The 25,317-nt window shown below is 46.0% G+C and overlaps 1 protein-coding gene across 1 annotated transcript in view; it reads left to right on the forward strand.

Annotated features, from left to right (window-relative positions):
• The window catches only part of LOC149975663 (adenylate cyclase type 9-like), an 81,783-nt gene that overhangs the window by 41,469 nt on the left and 14,997 nt on the right, over positions 1–25,317 (forward strand). The window contains exons 5-7 of the mRNA XM_090204358.1: positions 17,042–17,259; positions 17,380–17,660; positions 23,497–23,599. Coding sequence (XP_090060484.1) covers positions 17,042–17,259; positions 17,380–17,660; positions 23,497–23,599 — 602 coding nt within the window. The remainder of the gene's footprint in view (positions 1–17,041; positions 17,260–17,379; positions 17,661–23,496; positions 23,600–25,317) is intronic.

Raw genomic sequence — 25,317 nt, forward strand, 5'->3', positions numbered from 1 at the left:
GATTCATCACTTCAGAGAACTCGTTTCCACTGCTTCAGAGCCCAATGGCGGCGAGCTTTACACCACTACAGCCAATGCTTTGCATTGCGCATGGTGAATTTAGGCTTGAGTGCGGCTTCTCGGCCATGGAAACCCATTTCATGAAGCTCCTGACGAACAGCTCCTAGACGTTTCCACTTCACAATAACAGCACTTACAGTTGACCGGGGCAGCTCTAGCAGGGCAGAAATTTGACGAACTGATTAGTTGGAAAGGTGGCATCCTATGACGGTGCTATGACGAAAGTCACTGAGCACTTTGGTAATGCCATTCTACTGCCAATGTTTGTCTATGAAGATTGCATGGCTGTGTGCTCGATTGTATACACCGGTCAGCAACAGGTGTGGCTGAAATAGCCGAATCCATCAATTTGAAGGGGTGTCAACATAACTTTTGTGTCTATTTTGTGTAGCTTAGCCAACATCAGACCATATTGGTGGAGGCAATTATTTTATATAAACTTTCTTTCATTGTCTAGTAGCCAAAGGCACAATCCTAGTCATATTAGCAAGCCATGCTAGTTGTTGCAAATTAGATCTCCCCTTTTTCAAAATGTCTAATGTATGTTTTCATCATTGTCACATGAAACCTCTTGCATGTGCAGTGCCCTTTTGACAACAGTGTTTTCCAACTAATTGCATTATGGAACGAGCATTTGCTGCCTTGTGCGCATTTCTGCACTTATAATGTGCATAAATAATAGTTTATCTACATTTTAAGCTAAACATTCTGATCTGTTGCATCATACTCATTGCTTTAAAAAAAAGTATAATGATGTATCCTAGGTCTACTGGTTGTATGAATTTGGGCTCTATCATCCCACAACTGTCCCAGAGTCTCTTTGGAATAGGCTATTTCTTACTCGACTAGCTGACCAACAGAATAGTTAACATTTCTACTTTGGGGGATAGTAGATTAACACAGGCTAGTGATTTTTCTGTTCATTTCACATCTTGCAGGTTGAGGAAAAGTCAATGTGGACAGTTATTCTAACATTTTCAAAGTGCACATCAGAATTCAGTAAGAAGGGCCTCACATTAGAATTCAGTAAGGGCCTCGCATCAGAATTTAGTAAGAAGGGCCTCACATCAGAATTCAGTAAGGGCCTCACATCAGAATTCAGTAAGGGCCTCACATCAGAATTCAGACCTCACATCAGAATTCAGTAAGGGCCTCGCATCAGAATTCAGTAAGGGCCTCGCATCAGAATTCAGTAAGGGCCTCACATCAGAATTCAGTAAGGGCCTCACATCAGAATTCAGTAAGGGCCTCACATCAGAATTCAGTAGTAAGGGCCTCACATCAGAATTCAGTAGTAAGGGCCTCACATCAGAATTCAGTAGTAAGGGCCTCACATCAGAATTCTGTAAGAAGGGCCTCACATCAGAATTCAGTAGTAAGGGCCTCACATCAGAATTCAGTAAGAAGGACCTCACATCAGAATTCAGTAAGAAGGGCCTCACATCAGAATTCAGTAAGAATGGCCTCACATCAGAATTCAGTAAGAAGGGCCTCACATCAGAATTCTGTAAGAAGGGCCTCACATCAGAATTCTGTAAGAAGGGCCTCACATCAGAATTCAGTAGTAAGGGCCTCGCATCAGAATTCAGAAAGAAGGGCCTCGCATCAGAATTCTGTAAGAAGGGCCTCGCATCAGAATTCTGTAAGAAGGGCCTCACATCAGAATTCTGTAAGAACGGCCTCACATCAGAATTCAGTAAGAAGGGCCTCACATCAGAATTCTGTAAGAAGGGCCTCACATCAGAATTCAGTAAGAAGGGCCTCACATCAGAATTCAGTAAGAAGGGTCTCGCATCAGAATTCAGTAAGAAGGGCCTCACATCAGAATTCTGTAAGAACGGCCTCACATCAGAATTCAGTAAGAAGGGGCTCACATCAGAATTCTGTAAGAAGGGCCTCACATCAGAATTCAGTAAGAAGGGCCTCACATCAGAATTCAGTAAGAAGGGCCTCGCATCAGAATTCAGTAAGAAGGGCCTCACATCAGAATTCTGTATGAATGACCATAATGTAAATGTATTTCTGTCATTTTGAGAACTGTGGATGGACGCCCTAATCAGGTTACGTACACAATGCATATGGGTCCAGTACATTTCTCAAATGTCCAGTAAATTAAAATGCTGCCGGTCAAATGTCCAGCGCCACATTTTCCTAACGGAAACCCTGGTGTGTGTGTGTGTGTGTGTGTGTGTGTGTGTGTGTGTGTGTGTGTGTGTGTGTGTGTGTGTGTGTGTGTGTGTGTGTTGGCATGCGTCCGTGTTTGTTTATATCCTGTCATGAACATTTAATGGTGCGTGAGGCTTGGGGGTATACTACTGCAGTGTTCACTGAAGATCCAACTGAGTCATACATACAGGGGGTCTCCTCTATACAGGGGGTCTCCTCTATACAGGGGGTCTCCTCTATACAGGAGGGCTCCTCTATACAGGAGGGCTCCTCTATACAAGGGGCCTCCTCTATACAGGGGGTCTCCTCTATACAGGGGGTCTCCTCTATACAGGGGGTCTCCTCTATACAGGGGGTCTACTCTATACAGGGGGTCTCCTCTATACAGGGGGTCTCCTCTATACAGGAGGGCTCCTCTATACAGGGGGTCTACTCTATACAGGGGGCCTCCTCTATACAGGGGGCCTCCTCTATACAGGGGGTCTCCTAGGGCGTCTCCTCTATACAGGGGGTCTCCTCTAAAAATATATATACACACACACACACATATACAGGGCGCCAATGATACTTTGTATGATACTGTGTGTTTGTCTGCTAATGCACTAGTGTGTGTGTATAATGAACACGATGGGAGACAGAGGGCTGGTTTCAAGCGCAGGGCGCAGCAGGTGTTTATTTGTAAAGGAGGCAGGTAGCTGGGTCCAGGGGCAGGCAGAAGGTCATACACAGGAGGAGGAAGGTAGCTGGGTCCAGGGGCAGGCAGAAGGTCATACACAGGAGGAGGCAGGTAGCTGGGTCCAGGGGCAGGCAGAAGGTCATACACAGGAGGAGGCAGGTAGCTGGGTCCAGGGGCAGGCAGAAGGTCATACACAGGAGGAGGAAGGTAGCTGGGTCCAGGGGCAGGCAGAAGGTCATACACAGGAGGAGGAAGGTAGCTGGGTCCAGGGGCAGGCAGAAGGTCATACACAGGAGGAGGCAGGTAGCTGGGTCCAGGGGCAGGCAGAAGGTCATACACAGGAGGAGGAAGGTAGCTGGGTCCAGGGGCAGGCAGAAGGTCATACACAGGAGGAGGAAGGTAGCTGGGTCCAGGGGCAGGCAGAAGGTCATACACAGGAGGAGGCAGGTAGCTGGGTCCAGGGGCAGGCAGAAGGTCATACACAGGAGGAGGAAGGTAGCTGGGTCCAGGGGCAGGCAGAAGGTCATACACAGGAGGAGGCAGGTAGCTGGGTTCAGGGGCAGGCAGTAGGTCATACACAGGAGGAGGCAGGTAGCTGGGTCCAGGGGCAGGCAGAAGGTCATACACAGGAGGAGGCAGGTAGCTGGGTCCAGGGGCAGGCAGAAGGTCATACACAGGGGGAGGCCGGTAGCTGGGTTCAGGGGCAGGCAGTAGGTCATACACAGGAGGAGGCAGGTAGCTGGGTCCAGGGGCAGGCAGAAGGTCATACACAGGAGGAGGCAGGTAGCTGGGTCCAGGCGCAGGCAGAAGGTCATACACAGGAGGAGGCAGGTAGCTGGGTTCAGGGGCAGGCAGTAGGTCATACACAGGAGGAGGAAGGTAGCTGGGTCCAGGGGCAGGCAGAAGGTCATACACAGGAGGAGGCAGGTAGCTGGGTCCAGGGGCAGGCAGAAGGTCATACACAGGAGGAGGCAGGTAGCTGGGTCCAGGGGCAGGCAGAAGGTCATACACAGGAGGAGGCAGGTAGCTGGGTCCAGGGGCAGGCAGAAGGTCATACACAGGAGGAGGCAGGTAGCTGGGTCCAGGGGCAGGCAGAAGGTCATACACAGGAGGAGGCAGGTAGCTGGGTCCAGGGGCAGGCAGAAGGTCATACACAGGAGGAGGCAGGTAGCTGGGTCCAGGGGCAGGCAGTAGGTCATACACAGGAGGAGGCAGGTAGCTGGGTCCAGGGGCAGGCAGAAGGTCATACACAGGAGGAGGCAGGTAGCTGGGTCCAGGGGCAGGCAGTAGGTCATACACAGGAGGAGGCAGGTAGCTGGGTCCAGGGGCAGGCAGAAGGTCATACACAGGAGGAGGCAGGTAGCTGGGTCCAGGGGCAGGCAGAAGGTCATACACAGGAGGAGGCAGGTAGCTGGGTCCAGGGGCAGGCAGTAGGTCATACACAGGAGGAGGCAGGTAGCTGGGTCCAGGGGCAGGCAGAAGGTCATACACAGGGGGTCCAACAAGGCAACAGTGCAGGCAGGGAAAAGGCTAGTAACGTAGTTCAGGAGATCAGGAAATAGGTAGATAACAGGAAATCCGCTAAAGTACAGGCAGGGAATAGGCAAAAGGTGTCGTTAGTGAGGCAGGAAAAAACTATCATACACGGGATGATTCAATTACGTGAAAAACAGAGCTCTGAATAGAAGTGTGTCACAAAACAAACAATAACTCACAATGATGAGGTTTAAAGAACTGAGATAAATAGTGTGTGATAATGACATACAGGTGTGTGAACAGCTGATCAGGATTCAGGTAATTGGGATCTAGAGAGTGAGCTGCGTTCAGGGGATCTAGGTGTTTGAGAGTGTGAGTTGGAAGCAGACGTTAGTGTGTGTGTGTTGTCTGCTTATGTTAGTGCGTGTGTTGTCTGCTTGTGTGTGTGTGTGTGTGTGTGTGTGTGTGTGTGTGTGTGTGTGTGTGGGGGGGGGGGATGTGGTCATCATTACAGGCTGTAGGGACATCAGGACACCAGATGTAGGCAGCAGAACCGTGGGTGGTACTGCACTCTTAGGGGACCAACTCTGCATTTTAGGGAGGGGTGTGTGTTTAGGGAAATAGCGGCCCTTGGTACAGGAACAGTATGATGGTATGAAAATCTGGATACCGGCCAACCCTAGAATGTGTACGTGCAAGCGTGCGTGTGGATGTATACAAGGGAATATTTGTTGCTGTTCCTCCCCTGCAGTATTGGTATGCAGCATTTGCTTTGATCATTAACCCAGGGCAGCTGACACTTGTTTGTTTATGTATGCATCTGTCCCTCTCTCTTGCTCTCTCTCCCTTTCTCTCTCTCCTCTCTCTCCCTCTCCTTCTCTCACTCACTCCCTCTCTCTGCCTCTCCTTCTCTCACTCACTCACACCCTCTCTCTCTCTCCCTTTCTCTCTCTCTGCCTCTCCTTCTCTCACTCACTCCCTCTCTCTGCCTCTCCTTCTCTCACTCACTCACTCCCTCTCTCTCTCTCCCTTTCTCTCTCTCTGCCTCTCCTTCTCTCACTCACTCCCTCTCTCTGCCTCTCCTTCGCTCACTCACTCACTCCCCCTCTCTCTCTCTTCCTCCCTCTCACTACTCTCTCTGGCTCTCCCTCTCTCATTAACTGATAAACATGCCATTAGCGCTCAATTGAATTTTAAACACTCTCACCCTCAAGCCATTTCTCTACTGGACTCCCCCCCCCCCCTCTCCTTACCCCCTGTCCCCCAAAGTATAGCTGCCAGCAGGGTATAGGCCCCTCTCTCACGCACATGTACAAGCACACGTTCTCTCTCTCTCTCTCTCTCTCTCTCTCTCTCTCCCTCTCTTCCTCTCTCTTTCTCTCTCTCCCTCTCTCTCTCTTTATCTCTCTCTCTCTTCCTCTCTCTCTCCCCCTCTCGCTTCCTCTCTCTCTCTCTCTATCTCTCTCTCTTCCCTAGAGAAATCAGTGTTGCCAATGCCAACTGGCTGGGCTACAAACACCTGGCACATATGCCCTCTCATGCCCTCCCTGTCTGCTCTCTCTCTCTCTCTCTCTCTCTCTTTCTCTCTCTCTCAGGAAACGGTCTGCAGGCACTGTCTTCTTTCCCTCCCTCACTCTCCATCTCTCTCCCTCCTTTGTCTGTGCTCTCTCATTGGGCTGGCAGGTAGCCTAGTGGTTAGAGCGTTGAGCCAGTAACCGAAAGGTTGCTGGATTGAATCCCTGATCAAGGCAGTCGGGCAGAACCGGTAGGCCGCCATTGTTCTCCGGTAGGCCGCCATTGTTCTCCGGTAGACCGCCATTGTTCTCCGGTAGGCCGCCATTGTTCTCCGGTAGGCCGCCATTGTTCTCCGGTAGGCCGTCATTGTAAATAAGAATTTGTAAAAAAAAGGTAAAACAAATGTTTGGAGTTTACTCAGCTTTCTTCTCAAGGACACAATGGCCTCTAGGTTGGAAAGAGAAAAAGACAGGGAAAGAGAAAGCGAGAATGATAGAAAGTGTACAAGTGTGTGTGTATTCATTCATAGAGTGAAAATAAGTGGTTATCAGAAAGAGAAAGAAACTTTGTTTCTGCTCTTCTGTCTATTTCTGTCTCCACAGCAGCCATAGTAAATTAAGCATGTGTGTGTGTCCCTTCATCGTGTGTGTGTTCTTCGCTGGGATTGTGTGTATGTGTGTGCCCAGCAGCCTGTGTATTATACAGAATCAATAGAATCCATCAGGTGCATTAAAGGCTAAAGTGTGTCATGCTGTCAGGCCTAAGTGTTCCTCTCAGTGTGTGTGTGTGTTTGTGTGTCAGGCTGTCAAGCTAAGTGTTCCTCCCATACACTTACTGGATAGCTGTACATCCTAGAGAGGGTTGACACACAGAGTATAGGGTTATTAGGGAAGTTTATATGGACTTGATTCCAGCTCTATAGCTTTTCCTTTCAACTATGTTGGACACGCATCCACCTCCATTTGCAGAGACATCACCATACATAAACACAGGCACACCCTTTTTTGTTATTTTGATGCGTCTGGGAAACTGTATTTTTAGCTATGAAACCTGTTTTGCTTTGAAAACCAGCCAGGTCCCCCGTGATACAAGTCAGTATTCAACATCCATCCATGTCTGAGGATGTTGGGAAATGAAGTGGAAACCGGCCACTAGGGGCAACAGTGAGCGCTGTTACCTTCAAGTAGGTTTCGGTGTTATGGGCGGGGATGAAAGATGGGCATCTGCCTCTGGTGGAAAAGGTTTTGTGTCCGAATCCAGCGACAGAAAGTAGCTTTGTCAATTTTTGTTTTAAGCCCAAACCTGAACCCTTACCTTAACCCTTACCTTAACCCTTACCTTAACCATTCGTAGGTAATGCCTTAACTTAAGAATAAAGACTTTGAAATGTGACGTTTGAGAAACATGGATGACTGTCTAATTCTGACGTGAGACTGTGAGAGCTGGTAGCTGAAAACAGCCTATCGCACACAAATAGAAACGCAACATGCAACAATTACAGTTCATATAAGGAAAGCAGGCAATTTATAGAAATAAATTAGGTGTCGGAGGGGTTATGGTATGGGCAGGCATAACCTATGGACAACGAACACAATTGCATTTTATCGATGTCACTTTGAATGCACAGAGATACCATGATGAGATCCTGAGGCCCATTGTCGTGCCATTATTCCTCAGTCATCAACTCATGTTTCAGAATGATATATCAAGGTCTGACAACACTGCATCTTTTTAGTTATTTTGACCATTAAATTACAATATTTTTATTTGGAATTTGGGAGAAATGTTGTCAGTAGTTTATAGAATAAAACAAAAATGTTAATTTTACCCAAACACAGACCTATAAATAGTAAAACCAGAGAAACTGATCATTTTGCAGTGGTCTCTTCATTTTTTCCAGAGCTGTATATATAAATATAGGACAAAACACACATCACGACAAGAGAGACAACACAACACTACATATAGAGAGACCTAAGACTACAACATAGCAAGGCAGCAACACATGACAACACAGCATGGTAGAAACACATGACAACAACATGGTAGCAACACAACATGGTAGCAGCACAGAACATGGTACAAACATCAACAGGGCAAGAAGGTAGAGGCAACAATATTTCACTCAAAGCAGCCACAACTGTCAGTAAGAGTGTCCATGATTGAGTCTTTGAATGAAGAGATGGAGATAAAACTGTCCAGTTTGAGTGTTTTGTTGCAGCTCGTTCCAGTCGCTAGCTGCAGTGAACTGAACAGAGGAGCGATCCAGGGATGTGTGTGCTCTGGGGACCTTTAACAGAATGTGACTGGCAGAACGGATGTTGTATGTGGAGGATGAGGGCTGCAGTAGATATCTCAGATAGGGGAGGAGCGAGGCCTAAGAGGGTTTTATAAATAAGCATCAACCAGTGGGTCTTGTGACGGGTATATAGAGATGACCAGTTTACAGAAGAGTATAGAGTGCAGTGATGTGTCCTATAAGGAGCATTGGTGGAAAATCTGATGGCCGAATGGTAAAGAACATCTAGCCGCTCGAGAGTACACTTACCTGCTGATCTATAAATTAGGTCTCCGTAATCTAGCATGGGTAGGATGGTCATCTGAATCAGGGTTAGTTTGGCAGCTGGGGTGAAAGAGGAGCAATTACAATAGAAGAAACCAAGTCTAGATTTAACTTGGGCCTGCAGCTTTGATATGTGCTGAGAGAAGGACAGTGTACCGTCTAGCCATACACCTAAGTACTTGTATGAGGTGACTACCTCAAGCTCAAAACCCTCAGAGGTAGTAATAACACCTGTGGGAGGAGGGGCATTCTTCTTACCAAACCACATGACCTTTGTTTTGGAGGTGTTCAGAACAAGGTTAAGGGTAGAGAAAGCTTGTTGGACACTAAGAAAGCTTTGTTGTAGAACATTTAACACAAAATCCAGGGAGGGGCCAGCTGAGTATAAGACTGTATCATCTGCATATAAATGGATGAGAGAGCTTCTTACTGCCTGAGCTATGTTGTTGATGTAAATTGAGAAGAGCGTAGGGCCTAGGATTGAGCCTTGGGGTAGTCCCTTGGTGACAGGCAGTGGCTGAGACAGCAGATTTTCTGACTTTATACACTGCACTCTTTGAGAGAGGTAGCTAGCAAACCAGGCCAAAGACCCCTCAGAGACACCAATACTCCTTAGCCGGCCCACAAGAATGGAATGGTCTATCGTAATTAAAAGCTTTGGCCAAGTCAATAAAAATAGCAGCACAACATTGCTTAGAATCAAAGGCATTGGTGACATCATTGAGGACCTTTAAGGTTGCAGTGACACATCCATAACCTGAGAGGAAACCAGATTGCATACCAGAGAAAATATAGACATCAGTTGATTATTGACAAGTTTTTCCAACACTTTTGATAAACAGGGCAAAATAGAAATAGGCCTATAACCGTTAGGATCAGCTTGATCTCCCCCTTTAAATAAAGCACGAACCGTGGCAGCCTTCCAAGCAATGGGAACCTCCCCAGAAAGGAGGGAAAGGTTAAAAAGGTTGGAGATAGGCTTGGCGATGATAGGGGGCAGCAACCTTAAAGAAGAAAGGGTCTAAACCATCTGATGTTGTTTTGTGGTCAAGTTTCAGGAACCTCTTTAGCACCTCGGACTCAGTGACAGCCTGCAGAGAGAAACTTTGTAGTGGGGCAGGGGAAAAAGAGGGAGAAGCATCGGGGACGGTCGCATTAGAAGGGGTGGGAGATGAGGAAATGTTGGACGGGCAAGGAGGCATGGCTAAGTCAAATAGGAATCCTGATTTAATGAAGTGGTGATTTAAAGAGCTCCGTCATGTGCTTCTTGTCAGTAACAACCGCATCATCAACTTTAAGGGACACGAGCAGCTGTGAGGAGGAGGGTTTATTCTCCAGGTCTTTAACCGTTTTCCAGAATTTCTTGGGGTTAGACCCACAGAGAGAGAACTGCTCCTTAAAGTAACTAACTTTGGCCTTCCGGATGGCCTGAGTGCACTTATTTCTCATTTGCCTGAACGAGAGCCAGTCAGCCTGAGTATGCATGTGCCGAGCCTTTTGCCAAATGTAATTTTTGAGGTGGAGTAACTCTGCAAGATCACGGTTGTTTTTAATTTAAATGTTCTTTATGCGGGCGTGTTTGTTAACAATACCACTGAACATATCAAAAAATGTCCAAGTGTCTTCGACAGAAGGGATTCTATACCATTTTCCAGAAGCCAGTTCATGAAGGAAGGCTTGCTCATTAAAGCTTTTTAGCAAGGGTCTATAACAAATCAGGACAGGTCGTTTCACTTAGCAGCCATTACGAACACAGGCTGTAAAACAGTGATCACTAAGGTCATTACAAAAAACACCAGACTGATACCTATCAGGATTATTTGTGGGGATAACATCAAGAAGAGTAGCCTTTGATGGGTGTTTGGAGTCATACCTTGATTGGTAATAATCTGAGAGAGATTTAGGGAGTCCCATTGCTTTAGGACTTGGTCAGCTGGTGTAAGCATGTCCCAGTTTAGGTCACCTAGCAGGACAAATTCAGACTTAGTGTAAGGGGCCAGGAGAGAGCTTAGGGCAGGTAGGGTACAGGCCGGTGCTGATGGAGGACGATAGCTCTTTGGTGACTGTTGCTGGGTGCTATTTGAAAGTTTAATACTTAAAACCAGCAAATTGTTTGGGGACAGACTTGGTGGAGACAACCGAGCACTGAAGGTGATTATTGGTAAAGATTGCCACTCACCCACCTTTGGAAGATCTGTCTTGCCGATAAAGGTTCTAACCAGAAAGGTTAACATCAGTATTCAAAACACTCTTCCTTAACCACGTCTCAATAATGACCAACACATCTGGATTGGAGCTGTGGACCTACATTTTCAATTGATCCATTTTAGGTAATAAGCTTCTAGTGTTAACGTTCTTGTGGTAACAGGTCACAAATCTTGCTGCTGTGATGGCACACTGTGGTATTTCACCCAGTAGATATGGGACTTTATCATAATCGGGTTTGTTTTTGAATTCTTTGTGGATCTGTGTAATCTGGGGGAAATATGTGTCTCTAATATGGTCATACATTGGGCAGGAGGTTATAAAGTGCAGCTCAGTTTCCACCTCATTTTGTGGGCAGTGTGCACATAGCCTGTCTTCTCTTGACAGCCATGTCTGCCTACGGCGGTCTTTCTCAATAGCAAGGCTAAGCTCACTGAGTCTGAACATAGTCAAAGCTTTCCTTAATTTTGGGTCAGTCCCAGTAGTCAGGTATTCTGCCACTGCGTGCTCTCTGTTTAGGGCCAAATAGCATTCTAGTTTGCTCAGTGTTTTTGTTAATTACTTGACACATTGGAAATAATTATCTTTTTGTTTTCTCATGATATATGGTTGGGTCTAATTGCGTTGCTGTCCTGGGGCTCTGTGGGTTCTGTTTGTGAACAGTGCCCCAGGACCAGCTTGCTTAGGGGACTCTTTTCCAAGTCCATCTCTCTGTAGGTGATGGCTTTGTTATGGAAGATTTGGGAATCACTTCCTTTTAGGTTGTTGTAGAATTTAACGTCTCTTTTCTGGATTTTGATAATTAGCGGGTATCAGCCTAATTCTGCTCTGCATGCATTATCTGGTGTTTTACTGAGGATATTTTTGCAGAATTCTGCATGCAGAGTTTCAATTTGGTGTTTGTCCCATTTTGTGAATTCTTGGTTGGTGAGCGGACCCCAGACCTCACAACCATAAAGGGCAATGGGTTCTATAACTGATTCAAGTATTTTTTTAGCCAGATCCTCATTGGTATGTCAAATTGTATGTTCCTTTTGATGGCATAGAAGACCCTTCTTGCCTTGTCTCTCAGATCGTTCACAGCTTTGTGGAAGTTACCTGTGGCGCTGATGTTTAGGCCGAGGTATGTATAGTTTTTTGTGTGCTCTAGGGCAACGGTGTCCAGATGTAATTTGTATTTGTGGTCCTGGCGACTGGACCTTTTTTGAACACCATTATTTTGGTCTTACTGAGATTTACTGTCAGGGCTCAGGTCTGGCAGAAGATCTAGGTGCTGCTGTAGGCCCTCCTTGGTTCTATCATCTCTCACACACAAACAAACACAGACATAAATACACACTCCTTCTCTTTCCACTCTCCCTTTCTCTCTTTCACTCTACACTCTACACTCTCTCTCTCTCTCTTTCTCACACACTCCTGCACACACACTCCCTTTTCTTGCAGTACATTGTTTTGATAAAATCCACTCATCTCTGATTCTCATGTCCTGCCTCAGTAAACATAGACAGTTGGTAACAAGACCACTGTAAGAGTGTGTGTGCTGTGTTGCCCACTGTTATACAACTTTCCATTCACTTCCTCTTGCTGTTTCTCACACTGTAGTGTCCTTCCCCCCTGTTCCTGTTCACTGGCCCGCACGCACGCACACATACATACATACATACATACATACATACATACACACACACACACACACATACATACATACACGCACACACACACACATGCAGAGACAGACACACACACATGCAGCGACAGACAGATACACATGCAGAGTCAGACAGACACACATGCAGAGACAGACAGACAGACACACACACACACACACATGAACAGACACACACATGAAGAGACAGACACACACACATGAAGAGACAGACACGCAGAGACAGACAGACAGACACCTAGAGACGGACAGACAGACAGACACGTAGAGACAGACAGACAGACACATACATGCAGAGACAGACAGACAGACAGACAGACAGACAGACAGACAGACAGACAGACAGACAGACACATACATACATGCAGAGACAGACAGACAGACACAGACACGCAGAGACAGACAGACAGACACCTACACGCAGAGACAGACAGACAGACAGACAGACAGACAGACAGACACATACATGCAGACAGACAGACAGACACATACATGCAGAGACAGACAGACAGACACAGACACGCAGAGACAGACAGACAGACAGACAGACAGACAGACAGACAGACAGACAGACACATACATGCAGAGACAGACAGACAGACACATACATGCAGAGACAGACAGACAGACAGACACATACATGCAGAGACAGACAGACAGACACATACATGCAGAGACAGACAGACAGACAGACACATACATGCAGAGACAGACAGACAGACAGACAGACACATACATGCAGAGACAGACAGACAGACAGATACATACATGCAGAGACAGACAGACAGACACAGACACGCAGAGACAGACAGACAGACATGCAGAGATAGACAAACACATACACATTAAATCCAGCTAAGGGACCACAACTCCGAGGCACACATGCGTGAACACACACACACACACACACACACACACACACACACACACACACACACACACACACACACACACACACACACACACACCCAGGGACAGCCAGGGAGACCCAGACAGGCTAGAATAGAATAGATTACTATATTAGGTATGTTGTTCACAGTGACACCAGTGACAGTGACTGATCTGGCAACAGAAGAGAGAGGAGAGATAGAGTCTGGTGGGTTTTGGTTCTCATGAACTGATTTGAGGGGTGGAGAGAGGGAGGGAGATAAAGGGGAATACCTAGTCAGTTGTACAACTGAATGCATTCAACTGAAATGTCTTTCCCATTTATAAAAAAAATATGTTTTATTTAACCAGGCAAGTCAGTTAACAACAAATTCTTATTTACAATGGCGGCCAAACCCTAACACAGACGACGCTGGGCCAATTGTGTGCCGCCCTATGGGACTCCCAATCACGGCCGGTTGTGATACAGCCTGGAAACGAATCAGGGTCTGTAGGGATCCCTCTAGCGCTGAAATGCAGTGCCTTAGAATGTTGCGCCACTTGGGAGCCCCAACCCCTCTGAATCAGAGAGGTGTGAGAGAGAGATATGCAAGAGAGAGGTGTAGAGAGACAGAGTTCCCTTTTGTACTTCAACCATTTGCACATTGTTACAACACTGTATATATACATAATATGACATTTGTAATGTCTTCATTCTTTTGGAACTTCTGTATGTGTAATGTTTACTGTTCATTTGTATAGTTTATTTCACTTTTGTATATTATCTACTTCACTAGCTTTGGCAATGTTAACATATGTTTCCCATGACAATAAAGCCCCTTGAATTGAATTAGAGAGTTAGAGAGACCGGGAAATGAGATAAGAGCACGTCTTCTTATGGTGGTGTGTCTGCCAATGGAAGTGGTAGAGTGAAAAGAAGGAGAGAGAAAGATAGATAGTGATGGAGGAAAGTGAGTGATGGAGGGAGAAAGATAGATAGTGATGGAGGAAAGTGAGTGATGGAGGGAGGAGGGAGAAAGATAGATAGTGATGGAGGAAAGTGAGTGATGGAGGGAGAAAGATAGATAGTGATGGAGGAAAGTGAGTGATGGAGGGAGGAGGGAGAAAGATAGATAGTGATGGAGGAAAGTGAGTGATGGAGGGAGAAAGATAGATAGTGATGGAGGAAAGTGAGTGATGGAGGGAGGAGGGAGAAAGATAGATAGTGATGGAGGAAAGTGAGTGATGGAGGGAGAAAGATAGATAGTGATGGAGGAAAGTGAGTGATGGAGGGAGGAGGGAGAAAGATAGATAGTGATGGAGGAAAGTGAGTGATGGAGGGAGAAAGATAGATAGTGATGGAGAAAAGTGAGTGATGGAGGGAGGAGGGAGAAAGATAGATAGTGATGGAGGAAAGTGAGTGATGGAGGGAGAAAGATAGATAGTGATGGAGGAAAGTGAGTGATGGAGGGAGGAGGGAGAAACTTAAAGACAGAAGAGATGAATGGGCTCTCAGCCTTGGTGATTCTAAAAGACACGTGAGAGAAACAGAGAAGCACAATATGAGTGTGTGACTCACTCAGTAAAGAGCTAGTGCAAACACACACACACACACACACACACACACACACACACACACACATACACAAACTCATACGTACAAACTGACGTACACACACACTTATACATGAGCTGACTAATATACAGATCAAATACACTCACAGCAAAGGCTGACACATCACATGTAGCTAGATACATATTTTATGTGTGTTTATCTGAAACATATTCACAGATACACACTTTTCATAAAAACATATTCAGAGAACTTTTGCATTAGTGCAGGAACAGCAAACTAGTTCCTAAAAATATTTTTTTTAAATTCAAATTAGTTTTACATTTTTCCTATTTGCTTACAATCCCCTGAGCTTCCACTGTGTTTCGATTATGAGAGCTAGCCTAGCTAGCATCAGTAATGTTGAACAATGAGAGCACTAGCTAACCTAGCCTAGTATTGGCTGTGTTTGAATTGTGAGACATCAATCTAGCCTGGCTAGCATTTCATTTTGAACTGTGAGAGCGGTTAGCTAACCTATTCTAGCATTGTGTTTGAACTGTGAGAGCGGTTAGCTAACCTATTCTAGCATTGTGTTTGAACTGTGAGAGCGGTTAGCTAACCTATTCTAGCATTGTGTTTGAACTGTGAGAGCGGTTAGCTAACCTATTCTAGCATTGTGTTTGAACTGTGAGAGCGGTTAGCTAACCTATTCTAGCATTGTGTTTGAACTGTGAGAGCGGTTAGCTAACCTATTCTAGCATTGTGTTTGAACTGTGAGAGCACTTGCTAGCCTAGTTAGTACAAGCTCTTAGTATAAGCTCTTTTTGAACTTGCCTAGCATTAGCCATGTTTAAAATGATGAGAGCCTTGCTAGTATTAGCTGTATATGAACTATGGTACCTTTATCTAGCCCAACTAGCTCTAGCGTGTTTGAACAGGCTGATACCGGCTGGCCGTTGGCCACTTCTAGTAATCCAGTGTTTGTGTATTTCCTTGTTTGCCCCACATCATTGTTAAAGGAAAGATGACTATGTTACAAAACTCATCATGCCAGTTGTATTTCTGCCAGCTTGAATGGCAATAGCTCAGATACACATGAAAACATTAAATGACCCCTGTAATTGATAAAACATCATTCAGAGCTGCACAAAAACTACATAACATTCAAAATAGGTGGATCTTTCCTTTAAATGGCAATTCCGCCACTTTTCAACCTCATATTCATTATCTCCAGCACAATGCCAGTGTCTCTACATATGTGAAAACGGCACGTTTCACTGATCTGTGGTTAAAACAATAAGAAGAAAGGTCCTCATGCATCTCTGTGACATTATTTTTCTTTTGATGATGTCATCAGATATAACATTTTTCCCATATACACTGGTATTGTGCTGGCGATGATGAAAATGAGGTTGAAAAGTGGTGGAATTGCCCTTTAACTCCGCCACTACTGTCTCTGGTGTTGTGCAAACACACTGTGATACACCACAGCTTATATTACTGTCTCTCTCTGTCTGTCTGCAGGTCTGAATCACTGACTGACTGACTGTCTATCGGCAGGTCTGACTGACTGACTGTCTATCGGCAGGTCTGACTGACTGACTGACCTTCTGTCGGCAGGTCTGAATCACTGACTGACTGACTAACTAACTGTCTGACTGTCGGACTGCACAGTGCAACTGCTGGGTTGATTGTGTGTGTGTTATGGTGATTGTCTGTGTATTATTAAGTGTGTGTGTGTTATGGTGGTTGTCTGTTTATTATTAAGTGTGTGTGTTATGGTGGTTGTCTGTGTATTATTAAGCGTGTGTGTTATGGTGGTTGTCTGTGTATTATTAAGTGTTTGTGTTATGGTGGTTGTCTGTGTATTATTAAGTGTGTGTGTTATGGTGGTTGTCTGTGTATTATTAAGTGTGTGTGTTATGGTGGTTGTCTGTGTTTTATTAAGTGTGTGTGTTATGGTGGTTGTCTGTGTATTATTAAGTGTTTGTGTTATGGTGGTTGTCTGTGTATTATTAAGTGTGTGTGTTATGGTGGTTGTCTGTGTATTATTAAGTGTGTGTGTTATGGTGGTTGTCTGTGTTTTATTAAGTGTGTGTGTTATGGTGGTTGTCTGTGTATTATTAAGTGTGTGTGTTATGGTGGTTGTCTGTGTATTATTAAGTGTGTGTGTTATGGTGGTTGTCTGTGTATTATTAAGTGTTTGTGTTATGGTGGTTGTCTGTGTATTATTAAGTGTGTGTGTTATGGTGGTTGTCTGTGTATTATTAAGTGTGCGTTTCCCCTCTGCAGGGATGAAGACCTACCTGATCTCAGGGAGGAAGTTAGAGCATGCTCAGTGTGGTTGCTCTCAGGACATCCTGACCCCGTGCCCTCGCCCCCACACCTCTGCCCTCATGCCTGGGGGGGCTGCTTCCCTCTGTGTGTCCTGCACTGTGAATGGGGAGCAGACAGAGGAGGGGGCCGGACTGAATGGATGCCAGGATGAACATAAGACCAACAGCGCCAAGGTAGATCACACGCCTATCCTGGCACGCAACGACACATCCACACACACACCTACTAATAACACACATCTGCACCACACACTTATCTAACACACATCCCTCTCTCGCCTTCTTCTTCTGTAGTTTACTCCAGGCTGCAGCCCCAGGGCTCTGAATGGCATTCTCAGTCCTCCACTGGAGGACTCGGTGATGGCCAGCCAGAGCTCTCTATGTGACATGCTCCAGGAGAAAGAAAAGAAGACCAGTACGGGCACAGGGACGGGTACCAGCCTGGGTATGGGGGGTCCAGGAGGGGCGGGACCGGGGGGCACAGGCATGGACCACTCCGCCCTCATCCCGCTACGCTCCAAGAACTTCAGGGAGAAGAGTGACGTCCATTTTGTTGATGTCATCAAGGAGGACAGGTGAGGACCGGAGGGAGTATGATGGCTTTTGGCTTTACTTATGAACTGTTTTGAGTTCAGTACATCTAAATAACCTAGATCAGAGTTCAGTCATAAACCCTGACCCTGAACCAGTTTAGAGGGGCATATTAAAGTTGGGAGGTAGTAGGTGGCTTTAGTGGAATGATTGACGGTCTAAAGCTGACCCTGGACTAGTTGATAGGACTAGTTGTTATTTACTACTGCACTGTTGTTAGATACTACTGCACTGCTGTTATATACTTCTGCACTGTTGTTAGATAGTACTGCACTGTTGTTAGATACTACTGCACTGTTGTTAGATACTACTGCACTGTTAGATACTACTGCACTGTTGTTAGATACTACTGCACTGCTGTTATATACTACTGCACTGCTGTTATATACTTCTGCACTGTTGTTAGATAGTACTGCACTGTTGTTAGATACTACTGCACTGTTAGATACTACTGCACTGTTGTTAGATAGTACTGCACTGTTGTTAGATACTACTGCACTGTTGTTAGATACTACTGCACTGCTGTTATTTACTACTGCACTGTTAGATACTACTGCACTGTTGTTAGATACTTCTGCACTGTTGTTAGATACTACTGCACTGTTGTTAGATACTACTGCACTGCTGTTATATACTACTGCACTGTTGTTAGATAGTACTGCACTGTTGTTAGATACTACTGCACTGTTAGATACTACTGCACTGTTGTTAGATACTTCTGCACTGTTGTTAGATACTACTGCACTGTTGTTAGATACTACTGCACTGCTGTTATATACTACTGCACTGTTGTTAGATAGTACTGCACTGTTGTTAGATACTACTGCACTGTTAGATACTACTGCACTGTTGTTAGATAGTACTGCACTGCTGTTAGGTAGTACTGCACAGCTGTTAGATACTACTGCACTGTTGTTAGATACTACAGCACTGTTGCTAGATACTACTGCACTGTTGTTAGATACTACTGCACTGTTGTTAGATACTACTGCACTGCTGTTATTTACTACTGCACTGTTGTTAGGTAGTACTGCACAGCTGTTAGATACTACTGCACTGTTGTTAGATGCTACTGCACTGTTTTTAGATACTACTGCACTGTTGTTAGATACTACTGCACTGCTGTTAGATACTACTGCACTGTTAGATACTACTGCACTGTTGTTAGATACTACTGCACTGTTGTTAGATACTACTGCACTGTTGTTAGATACTTCTGCACTGTTAGATACTACTGCACTGTTGTTAGATACTACTGCACTGTTAGATACTTCTGCACTGTTAGATACTACTGCACTGTTGTTATTTACTACTGCACTGTTAGATACTTCTGCACTGTTAGATACTACTGCACTGTTGTTAGATACTACTGCACTGTTGTTAGATACTACTGCACTGCTGTTAGATACTACTGCACTGCTGTTAGATACTACTAAACTGTTCGGAGCTAGGAACACAAGCATACTATATACAGGGTCAGTTCCATATTATAATGTACAGGGATACTGGATCTATAGAGGTAGATATGTATAGGGGTAAACATACTATATACAGGGTCAGTACCATATTATAATGTACAGGGATACTGGATCTATAGAGGTAGATATGTATAGGTGTAACGGTTCTCTTGTGGTGAAGGAGAGGCGGACCAAAATGCAGCGTGGTGGTTATTCATGTTCTTTAATGAAGGAACTATACATGAATAAACTAACAAAACAATAAATGTGCGAAAATCTAAACAGTCCTATCTGGTGCAAACACAGAGACAGGAACAATCACCCACAAACACACAGTGAAACCCAGGCTACCTAAGTATGATTCTCAATCAGAGACAACAAATGACACCTGCCTCTGATTGAGAACCATACTAGGCCGAAACATAGAAATACCCAAAACCTAGAAAAACAAACATAGACTGCCCACCCAACTCACGCCCTGAACATGGATAAATACAAAACAAAGGAAATAAAGGTCAGAACGTGACAATAGGGGTACGGATACTATATACAGGGTCAGTACCATATTATAATGTACAGGGATACTGGATCTATAGAGGTAGATATGTATAGGGGTAAACATACTATATACAGGGTCAGTACCATATTATAATGTACAGGGATACTGGATCTATAGAGGTAGATATGTATAGGGGTAAACATACTATATACAGGGTCAGTACCATATTATAATGTACAGGGATACTGGATCTATAGAGGTAGATATGTATAGAGGTAAACATACTATATACAGGGTCAGTACCATATTATAATGTACAGGGATACTGGATCTATAGAGGTAGATATGTATAGGGGTAAACATACTATATACAGGGTCAGTACCATATTATAATGTACAGGGATACTGGATCTATAGAAGTAGATATGTATAGGTGTAAACATACTATATACAGGGTCAGTTCCATATTATAATGTACAGGGATACTGGATCTATAGAGGTAGATATGTATAGGGGTAAACATACTATATACAGGGTCAGTACCATATTATAATGTACAGGGATACTGGATCTATAGAGGTAGATATGTATAGGGGTAAACATACTATATACAGGGTCAGTACCATATTATAATGTACAGGGATACTGGATCTATAGAGGTAGATATGCATAGGGGTAAACATACTATATACAGGGTCAGTACCATATTATAATGTACAGGGATACTGGATCTATAGAGGTAGATATGTATAGGGGTAAGGTGACTAGGCATCTGGATATATGATTAACAGAGTAGCAGCAGCGTATATGAAGATTGTATGTGAGTGTGTGTGTGTATAGAGTCAGTATAGATGTGTGTGTTGGGCGTGTCAGTGTGAGTGAGTGTGCATTGAGACAGTATAGATGTGTGTGTTGAGAGTGTCAGTGTGAGTGAGTGTGCATTGAGACAGTATAGATGTGTGTGTTGAGAGTGTCAGTGTGAGTGAGTGTGCATTGAGACAGTATAGATGTGTGTGTTGAGCGTGTCAGTGTGTGTCAGTGTGCATTGAGACAGTATAGATGTGTGTGTTGGGCGTGTCAGTGTGCATTGAGACAGTATAGATGTGTGTGTTGAGAGTGTCAGTGTGAGTGAGTGTGCATTGAGACAGTATAGATGTGTGTGTTGAGCGTGTCAGTGTGTGTCAGTGTGCATTGAGACAGTATAGATGTGTGTGTTGGGCGTGTCAGTGTGCATTGAGACAGTATAGATGTGTGTGTTGAGCGTGTCAGTGTGCATTGAGACAGTATAGATGTGTGTGTTGAGCGTGTCAGTGTGCATTGAGACAGTATAGATGTGTGTGTTGGGCGTGTCAGTGTGCATTGAGACAGTATAGATGTGTGTGTTGAGCGTGTCAGTGTGCATTGAGACAGTATAGATGTGTGTGTTGAGCGTGTCAGTGTGCATTGAGACAGTATAGATGTGTGTGTTGAGCGTGTCAGTGTGCATTGAGACAGTATAGATGTGTGTGTTGGGCGTGTCAGTGTGCATTGAGACAGTATAGATGTGTGTGTTGAGCGTGTCAGTGTGCATTGAGACAGTATAGATGTGTGTGTTGAGCGTGTCAGTGTGCATTGAGACAGTATAGATGTGTGTGTTGAGCGTGTCAGTGTGCATTGAGACAGTATAGATGTGTGTGTTGAGCGTGTCAGTGTGCATTGAGACAGTATAGATGTGTGTGTTGAGCGTGTCAGTGTGCATTGAGACAGTATAGATGTGTGTGTTGAGCGTGTCAGTGTGCATTGAGACAGTATAGATGTGTGTGTTGAGCGTGTCAGTGTGCATTGAGACAGTATAGATGTGTGTGTTGAGCGTGTCAGTGTGTGTCAGTGTGCATTGAGACAGTATAGATGTGTGTGTTGAGCGTGTCAGTGTGTGTCAGTGTGCATTGAGACAGTATAGATGTGTGTGTTGAGCGTGTCAGTGTGCATTGAGACAGTATAGATGTGTGTGTTGAGCGTGTCAGTGTGCATTGAGACAGTATAGATGTGTGTGTTGAGCGTGTCAGTGTGTGTCAGTGTGCATTGAGACAGTATAGATGTGTGTGTTGAGCGTGTCAGTGTGTGTCAGTGTGCATTGAGACAGTATAGATGTGTGTGTTGAGCGTGTCAGTGTGCATTGAGACAGTATAGATGTGTGTGTTGAGCGTGTCAGTGTGCATTGAGACAGTATAGATGTGTGTGTTGAGCGTGTCAGTGTGCATTGAGACAGTATAGATGTGTGTGTTGAGCGTGTCAGTGTGCATTGAGACAGTATAGATGTGTGTGTTGAGCGTGTCAGTGTGTGTCAGTGTGCATTGAGACAGTATAGATGTGTGTGTTGAGCGTGTCAGTGTGCATTGAGACAGTATAGATGTGTGTGTTGAGCGTGTCAGTGTGTGTCAGTGTGCATTGAGACAGTATAGATGTGTGTGTTGAGCGTGTCAGTGTGCATTGAGACAGTATAGATGTGTGTGTTGAGCGTGTCAGTGTGTGTCAGTGTGCATTGAGACAGTATAGATGTGTGTGTTGAGCGTGTCAGTGTGTGTCAGTGTGCATTGAGACAGTATAGATGTGTGTGTTGAGCGTCTCAGTGTGTGTCAGTGTGCATTGAGACAGTATAGATGTGTGTGTTGAGCGTGTCAGTGTGCATTGAGACAGTATAGATGTGTGTGTTGAGCGTGTCAGTGTGCATTGAGACAGTATAGATGTGTGTGTTGAGCGTGTCAGTGTGTGTCAGTGTGCATTGAGACAGTATAGATGTGTGTGTTGAGCGTGTCAGTGTGTGTCAGTGTGCATTGAGACAGTATAGATGTGTGTGTTGAGCGTGTCAGTGTGCATTGAGACAGTATAGATGTGTGTGTTGAGCGTGTCAGTGTGTGTCAGTGTGCATTGAGACAGTATAGATGTGTGTGTTGAGCGTGTCAGTGTGTGTCAGTGTGCATTGAGACAGTATAGATGTGTGTGTTGAGCGTGTCAGTGTGTGTCAGTGTGCATTGAGACAGTATAGATGTGTGTGTTGAGCGTGTCAGTGTGCATTGAGACAGTATAGATGTGTGTGTTGAGCGTGTCAGTGTGCATTGAGACAGTATAGATGTGTGTGTTGAGCGTGTCAGTGTGTGTCAGTGTGCATTGAGACAGTATAGATGTGTGTGTTGAGCGTGTCAGTGTGCATTGAGACAGTATAGATGTGTGTGTTGAGCGTGTCAGTGTGTGTCAGTGTGCATTGAGACAGTATAGATGTGTGTGTTGAGCGTGTCAGTGTGTGTCAGTGTGCATTGAGACAGTATAGATGTGTGTGTTGAGCGTGTCAGTGTGCATTGAGACAGTATAGATGTGTGTGTTGAGCGTGTCAGTGTGTGTCAGTGTGCATTGAGACAGTATAGATGTGTGTGTTGAGAGTGTCAGTGTGTGTCAGTGTGCATTGAGACAGTGCAAGAATAAAAATAACTAAAGGGTCAACTTAGACAGACAGATCGTCTGTGTAGACATTTGTTAGCTCTTCAGCAGTCGTTTGGCTTGGGGATAGAAGCTGTTCAGGAGCCTGTTGGTGTCAGACTTGATACACGGGCACCGCTTGCCGTGCGGAAGCAGAGAGAACAGTCTCTGGCTTGGCTGGTTTAGGATTACCAGCAGTGGTGATTAGTGGTGACAGCGTATATATTTTAAGTCAGTCACTAAGGGAGGAATCCCAGCTTGAGATGCATGCACTTAACCTCGATGATCACGTAAATAATGCATAGATGTCAATGGATGATTCAAGTCATGCATGCAGAAGTCGAGTTCAAGTTTGGATTCCCCCTAAAACCCTCTACCTGTCTTTTCCTCAATCTATTCTCCTCTTTCAAGTCTGATGAAGGACTACTTCTTCAAGCCTCCCATCAACAAGCTGAGCCTCAACTTCCTGGAGAGACCTCTGGAGACAGCCTACCGCATCAGCTACCAGGAGGAGGTACACACACACACACACACACACACACACACACACACCCTCAATCTGTCAGTCAAAGCCGTATTGACCACGTGTTCATACGAAGCCCCCTGCTGGTGTGTATACTATGTTTCAGTTTGACCACATTATAGTAGTAGTAATCTGAACTTTATCTCCTCTCTCTGTCCCTGTGTGGTTCCGCTCTCATCCCAAGTGTCGAACCACCTCTCCCCTTCCTTTCTCCTCTCCTTCTCTCTCTGTCTCTGACTACTCTCTCCCCTCCAGGTGGAGACCCAGGCCCCGGTGCAGACCTTCTCTCTATGTCTCTGACTACTCTCTCCCCTCCAGGTGGAGACCCAGGCCCCGGTGCAGACCTTCTCTCTATGTCTCTGACTACTCTCTCCCCTCCAGGTGAAGACCCAGACCCCGGTGCAGACCTCTCTATGTCTCTGACTACTCTCTCCCCTCCAGGTGGAGACCCAGGCCCCGGTGCAGACCTTCTGTCTCTGACTACTCTCTCCCCTCCAGGTGGAGACCCAGGCCCCGGTGCAGACCTTCTCTCTATGTCTCTGACTACTCTCTCCCCTCCAGGTGGAGACCCAGGCCCCGGTGCAGACCTTCTCTCTGTCTCTGACTACTCTCCCCTCCAGGTGGAGACCCAGGCCCCGGTGCAGACCTTCTGTCTCTGACTACTCTCTCCCCTCCAGGTGGAGACCCAGGCCCCGGTGCAGACCTTCTCTCTATGTCTCTGACTACTCTCTCCCCTCCAGGTGGAGACCCAGGCCCCGGTGCAGACCTTCTCTCTGTCTCTGACTACTCTCCCCTCCAGGTGGAGACCCAGGCCCCGGTGCAGACCTTCTGTCTCTGACTACTCTCTCCCCTCCAGGTGGAGACCCAGGCCCCGGTGCAGACCTTCTCTCTATGTCTCTGACTACTCTCCCCTCCAGGTGGAGACCCAGACCCCGGTGCAGACCTTCTCTCTATGTCTCTGACTACTCTCTCCCCTCCAGGTGGAGACCCAGGCCCCGGTGCAGACCTTCTCTCTATGTCTCTGACTACTCTCCCCTCCAGGTGGAGACCCAGACCCCGGTGCAGACCTTCTCTCTATGTCTCTGACTACTCTCTCCCCTCCAGGTGGAGACCCAGGCCCCGGTGCAGACCTTCTCTCTATGTCTCTGACTACTCTCTCCCCTCCAGGTGGAGACCCAGGCCCCGGTGCAGACCTTCTCTCTATGTCTCTGACTACTCTCTCCCCTCCAGGTGGAGACCCAGGCCCCGGTGCAGACCTCTCTATGTCTCTGACTACTCTCTCCCCTCCAGGTGGAGACCCAGGCCCCGGTGCAGACCTTCTGTCTCTGACTACTCTCTCCCCTCCAGGTGGAGACCCAGGCCCCGGTGCAGACCTTCTCTCTATGTCTCTGACTACTCTCTCCCCTCCAGGTGGAGACCCAGGCCCCGGTGCAGACCTTCTCTCTGTCTCTGACTACTCTCCCCTCCAGGTGGAGACCCAGGCCCCGGTGCAGACCTTCTGTCTCTGACTACTCTCTCCCCTCCAGGTGGAGACCCAGGCCCCGGTGCAGACCTTCTCTCTATGTCTCTGACTACTCTCTCCCCTCCAGGTGGAGACCCAGGCCCCGGTGCAGACCTTCTCTCTGTCTCTGACTACTCTCCCCTCCAGGTGGAGACCCAGGCCCCGGTGCAGACCTTCTGTCTCTGACTACTCTCTCCCCTCCAGGTGG

The sequence above is a fragment of the Oncorhynchus mykiss genome, chromosome 17 (assembly GCF_057628025.1).
Source record: "Oncorhynchus mykiss isolate SJ-2025 chromosome 17, ASM5762802v1, whole genome shotgun sequence".
Taxonomy (NCBI): Eukaryota; Metazoa; Chordata; class Actinopteri; order Salmoniformes; family Salmonidae; genus Oncorhynchus; species Oncorhynchus mykiss.